Raw genomic sequence first — 6,000 nt, forward strand, 5'->3', positions numbered from 1 at the left:
AATTACGTGTACCACCATGCAGCAGGAAATGGGGCACTCAATCAAACAACGCACCAGAAAACCGGTGTCGTGAGTAAACACTGAGGTGCTCTGCACGATCGCCGACTGTACAGCCAACTCCAACCACTCCACCAGCACCCATTGACTTATGTCACGATGTGGTAATGGCCGGGTAAGCGCCACAGGCACCGATAGTCACAGCACTGGTCAAGCAAATCAAGTCACACGCCGCAACCTGCCCCATTTGATTCATTTAACACAGCAAATCGGTACATTTTTTCTTCTCTTTATTGATCAAGTTCGTAACGCAAAAGGAAGTTGGAGTAAATAAAAAAAAGTAAAGGTAATAGAGGAAGATTGGTAATAAGTGAAGTTTTTTTTTTGGGAAGTAGAGGGCGGGGTGGCACGGAACCGGGTGGTGGTGAAGACATTATTTTTATACATGCACCCGGTTTCCGTGCCATGTTCACGCTGGAACATCTTGTTCGTTTTTTTTTTTTGTTACATTTTGTATACATTTTCCATGTATGTTTGCAGGTTGATACGTTGCTATCCCGAGGTCTTCCTTTGCTAATGATGGTCATGGCAGGTGGTCGTTATGACTGACTGACTGCCGTGGGGGTGGGAGTGTTGTTGCTTACTTCCTGGAGTGCGGAAGTTGCATCCCCAACCGGGCACATCGCGCTATCGCCGGACGGGGGGACTGGACGGGTGTGTTGCACTGGTGAAGGTGTGCGGGCGACCACAGTGGCGCTCCTGCAGCTTCGCTCGACGTTCCGGGCTTGGACGATGTACGGTGTTCCCTTTGCGATTGGTTTGGCTGTTCTGAAAGGAGCCGGAACGGGCTCGCTGCAACTGGGGCAGCTGTTGGTGCAGGACCGGACCGTGGCGTGTCCGAGATGTTTACGTCCAACCCCTGTTGGTGGCTCCCGCACTATACCTTCTTCCGGGAGTATGGCTATTCCGCCCTACGGAAAACTCCATCCTTCCGGCATCGTGGAAGGTGAGACAATCCTGGCACCCTGGAAGGTGCCGGCGGTTGGTGTCGCACTCAAAATTTACTAGCTCGTTTGGTTTGTTTGCTCTTGCAACGGGAGCAACCGATGTGCCTTTGCATATGGGTGGGATGGGATGGCAGTGGTCCCCCAGGGGATACCCTCGGGATATTCGCAGAAGCAAAAGCCACGCGAGTGGGCGACGGTAGGCAACGGCAGATGGGGACTGGGTAACGGCTTGTGGAGTATAATACTGCAAGATGCGGCGCATTCCGCACTCCGGACCGTGCCGCAGGTTGGCGGGAAGATAGCGGGAGTTTGACAGAGTTCGAGTATTTGGTTCGAGTATTGTTAGGTTAGCATATACAGCCGTGGCTTACTGTTGCGACCGGGTCGGGAGCAGTTCCGACCGTGCCGCAAGCAACAAGACGCGAAGTAGGTGGACCGCTCTAGTAGTGGTTGTCCCATCGGCCATCGTAGCTACCGTCGTCCTCGTGGCCAGCCGGGGCCCAGGCACCGGCACCGGCGCGGGCGCTAGCCTCCGCGATGGCGGCGTAGTGTGCGGCCTTGGCGTGCTGCACCTCGGGCGTCTCCACCGGCACACCGTTGTGGATGACCGGGATGTGCTGCGGGTAGTACGAGTGTGCGTGGGCCGGCGCGTATCCCTGGGCCTTCGCGATCGCGGCAAAGTGTGCGGCCTTGGCGTGCTGGACTTCCGGCGTTTCGACCGGCACTCCGTTCTTGATCACCGGGATGTGCTGCGGGTAGTGTGCGGCATGGCTGACGTGCGCGGCGTGGACGGCGTGCGTGTGGGCGACGGTCACCGGGGCGACGGCGTGATGGTTGGCGCGGGCAGCAACATGGGCGGCAGCGTGGGCAGCCTTAGCGTGGGCGACTTCCGGCGTGTCCGCGACCGGACCGGCCTGCGGGTGCGCATATCCGAGGGCCTTCGCGTGTGCGGCAGCGTGTTCCGCCTTGGCGTGGGCAACTTCGGGCGTGTCGAGCGGGACTCCGTTGTGGCCGAGCACGACCGGGGCGGCAGCGGCATACGTCCACGGTGCGTACACCGAGCGCTTGTGCAGACGGGCCTTGGCGGCGGCATGGGCGGCGAAGTGTGCTGCCTTGGCGGCCTGCACCTCCGGCGTCTCGATCGGGGCACCATTGTGGCCGAGCACGACCGGGGCGTACGCGTACGCGTTCCAGGCCGGCACCGGGACGGCATGCGGTGCCGGACCCTTCGGCAGGTTCGTACCGGACACCTGGAAGCCGTGGATCGGGTCGGCCGTGTACTTCACGCTCTGCACATGCCCGTTCGCATCGACGTACGAGTAGCCACCGTGCGTAATGCCGTGCGCATCCTTCGTTTCGTGCTTCTGCGAGTTCGGTTCGGCGTAACCGTACGCGTAGCCACCGATACCGTCATGCGCCTGGTACTGCGACGACAGCGCCACACCGAGGTAGGAGGCGGAAGCCGTGGCCGAAGCCAGCAGCAGTACAGCAGATCCCAGCACCTGCGACGGACAAGAAGAAGCAATATTGAGTCGGGGTAAGCAACAGTGCGCCGAACGGTTTGAGTGTTGTACGGTTTGGTGTGTTCGTGTGCATATGTGTATTGGTATATGTGCCGCAACAGGAAGTGCTTCGTAAGGTTGATTGGTGTTGGTTGGCTGGATGGCACAAGCAGTGTACGAGCATTGATCACTTCCTGGAGCGGATCTCCAACACGGCACCCTTTGCTTTGTGTTTACTTACGAATGCCTTCATTGTGATGTGCTTATTATGCTCACAAAACAAAAATCACCACGTTCCACACACTTCACACACTAGATCGCGACGTCTCACACGCAACGTTTCGCACACCAACACGCTGAAAAAACACTTGCTACACTTCCGGCGTTGGTTGACACTTGGCCAAAAGGAGTGCTTTTGGGGTTTGTAATAAAAAAAAACGACTTGCAACGCTCTCTGTTAGCTAGATTTTGAGTGCTGAAACCTCCTAGGAGCGTAGGACTCTAGGACTGTTTGCGGACTGTGCCTCAACAATGCGTCGGGACAGCGTTTTATAGTCGATCGGTCCGGTTCGGCCGAAACCGAAAGGCCGAGAGAGAGCAGCAGAACAGCAACGCAACGCGCAAGCATCGGGTGTGCACAGCGGTACGGAGAAGGGCGGGCGAGAGGAATGGCCTCATCGTCGTCTAAGCCAAACGCGTTCGGCTGAAACGCTCTCTGCAGCACAAAAAAAAAAGCCCCCACAGTTTTCCTGCTCCACAACCATCGTTCTGCGGTTCATCCAACACCAACATCGACAGACACACACACACACACACCGCTTCCCCGTGCTGGTTGCAGCAAGAGCGGGAAACTCTTGGACCCCAGCCTACCATTACTCCCTAATCTTGATGCCGCAACAGGGTTCGGTGCGGGTGGGTCTGCGCGCGCTGTGCGAGGAAGCGATCGATAGTGTATTGGTTTTGTGCAGTGTGTGGCTGAGTGCTAGAGGTATTGTACGTTGTGCCATGGTGCTGTTTTGTTTTTTTTTTATTTCTTGCAAGCTTCGTTCGAGAAATGGGAAGAGCGTGTGTGTGTGTGCGAGATAGAGAGAGAGGGAGAGAAACACGGAAAAATAGTTCGACACCATGCCTGCCCCCGCATTATTAAGGCGCTTTGGTAAAATTATGGAATTGGATGCCCTCAGTCGCCAGAGTTGCAGGTGCCGATACCGACCGGCTGGTGGAGTCTTGGCCGAGCCCGGTCCGGGGGAAGGCTGTGCGAGAGCACACGGTGCGGTACGGTAAGCTCTTTTGGGAAGGGTTGGCATTCGGTTCTTGAGCTGTGTTCCCGTGCAGCTTCGTGTCCAAAGCGTACGATCCAGTCCATGGTGAGGTGTAGAAGGTTGTTGCTGGATGCGGTGCGGTGCTCAAGTACCACCAGGCGCATTAATCGCCGAACGATCGAAGCGTAGATTAACCCGGAGATCGGTGCGGAAAGGGACCGCAACCGGAGCAGGAAAAGAATTCGAAAGAATTTGAAAGCGACGAAAAGACAGCTACCGTAGCTACCGAGAGCTTGGACCTCACCTTTGCAGATTCGGCCCAAACCGAGGCCCCGGCTATGTGTTGTGGGCGGGTGGCAACATTGGCGGGCGCCACCCTGCCCGGTTTGCGCACCGGCAAACAAGAACCCACGAAAGGGGCCACAAGTCCACACCGAAAAAAAACAACAATCCCCCAACGCGACGACGCAATGAAGTGTCAAGAAATTGCGGTGCAAACTCCAGCAGGAAGGGAAACGACGGAATGCCTTTAGTCAGTGCAACGCGTTCTGCCCCCGTGCGGTTGCGCTGCGCCTCGCATCAAATGCATCAAATTATCTGGTCCGTTCTTTTCGGTTTTGTCCCCTCCACACCGCCCGGGCGCCCCTCGGGTTCGCCCGCGGGCGTTTCCATTGCACTGGCACCGGAATGCATCGGTGCACCGTGCGTCGATGCATGCGGGGTTTGCAATTGGGAGCGATTTGTGACACCCACCCACCCAACCGTACCGAAATTAATGGCGAGCGGGCTGCGTACCGCGTGCGCGAGAAAGTAAAAGGAGTTTTGGAGCAATGGCGAGATGCCTGGTGGTAGAATGTCTGCGATCAAGGTGCGAACAGCTCACGGTGGGGATCGATCGGTACGGCAGGGAGGAGAGTTCTAGAAGCTTCCTGGAGGTACGCAGCATACAGCAACTGCATGTTCATCAATAATCTTGACATTTACTCAGCGTCTTCTATTTCTTGTGTCTGATTCTCCAGTGATTGGTTGGACATCGTATTCTTCAATACCTCAATTCATATCCAGAGTATTACAAAGCACTGTCCTACACAGACACCAGAACTTTGAAGGTTTCTTTGTGTATAGCCAATTTAAGACGTTTTCGAATGAGACTAACCATTCTTAAGTATCAAAGCTTAAACAATACATATTAGACATCCATCAGCCTGCAGGTAGAGACATCAGAAGACAGAGAGAAAATTAGAGGATGTTGTTGCATTCTTCAAGAATTGACACATGTAAATGCAGCTATTCTAAGCGACCTCACATTACTTAGTTCTCATTTTTAAGACGACCTTGGACATCTAGAAGATTTTCGAATTCTCCTGGATGGTTTTGAGCTTAAAGAATAGAATTATGTATTTTAGGGCTTTCCGAAAAACAACGTTTGTCAATGGTGAGTTTCATTATCTCCTGAGGATCTCATTGTACTGGAGATCACATTCAACTGATCCTCTAAGTGTTCCGAAATTCTGACGGCTCGTCTATCGTCCACAGATGCCCCAACTAACTAGTAACGAGCAGTAGTAGTAATAGGCAAGTTCTCAGACTTTTTTAAGACGAGACCTTGAACATCTGGAGGATTTTTGGAGTCCTCTTGAAAGTGTTGAAGTTATAGAATTAATTTATGTCTGTAAGATGTAGGGCTTTTCCGATAGACAATGCTTGTCAATAGTGAGTTCTTGTCAAGTTCCTCTTTAAAAAAAGAATCAGTCCTGTAGGATCTCGTTGTACTGCGGACCACATTCAAGCGGTCCGAAATTCTCACGGCTCGTCCATCGTCCACAGACACGCCAACTCCAACCAGTAACGGGCAGTAGTGCTAATAGCAGTAATAGGTATGCCGTAATTGACGCTACGCTGCACTCATTTGATTGCGTACTCCTTCAGCTACCCCGCCTGCAATAAATGGCAGGTGAGTATGGAAATGTGTTTTGCGGCCACCGGTGTGGCCTTGCTTTCGCTTTCGGTACGCGGAAACGCGCGTTTGCGATGTAACGTTTGCCACCTTCCATCCCATCCCATCCGGAACCGGGTGGCGCTCCACGTGCTCCACTTCTTCGCCTAACCTTGGGCCGTGTGCTGCCGAAACCGGATTCGTTCCAGCGACGGAGGTCCTCTCTTATCGTAGCCCTGCACCGAAGACGCACCGGTGTGGAACGGGGTGGTGCAGGGACGGCATTCCACGTTTGC

At 54.3% G+C, this 6,000-nt stretch overlaps 1 protein-coding gene across 1 annotated transcript; it reads right to left on the reverse strand.

Annotated features, from left to right (window-relative positions):
• Positions 1-1,444: 1,444 nt before the first annotated feature.
• On the reverse strand, positions 1,445-2,759 carry LOC128713936 (pupal cuticle protein). The gene is made up of 2 exons (XM_053808811.1): positions 2,748-2,759; positions 1,445-2,506 (listed from the first exon to the last, which is right to left on the reverse strand). The coding sequence occupies exons 1-2, from the start codon at positions 2,757-2,759 to the stop codon at positions 1,445-1,447; spliced, it is 1,074 nt and encodes a 357-aa protein (XP_053664786.1).
• Positions 2,760-6,000: the final 3,241 nt, after the last annotated feature.

This window comes from Anopheles marshallii, chromosome X (assembly GCF_943734725.1).
Source record: "Anopheles marshallii chromosome X, idAnoMarsDA_429_01, whole genome shotgun sequence".
Classification (NCBI taxonomy): Eukaryota; Metazoa; Arthropoda; class Insecta; order Diptera; family Culicidae; genus Anopheles; species Anopheles marshallii.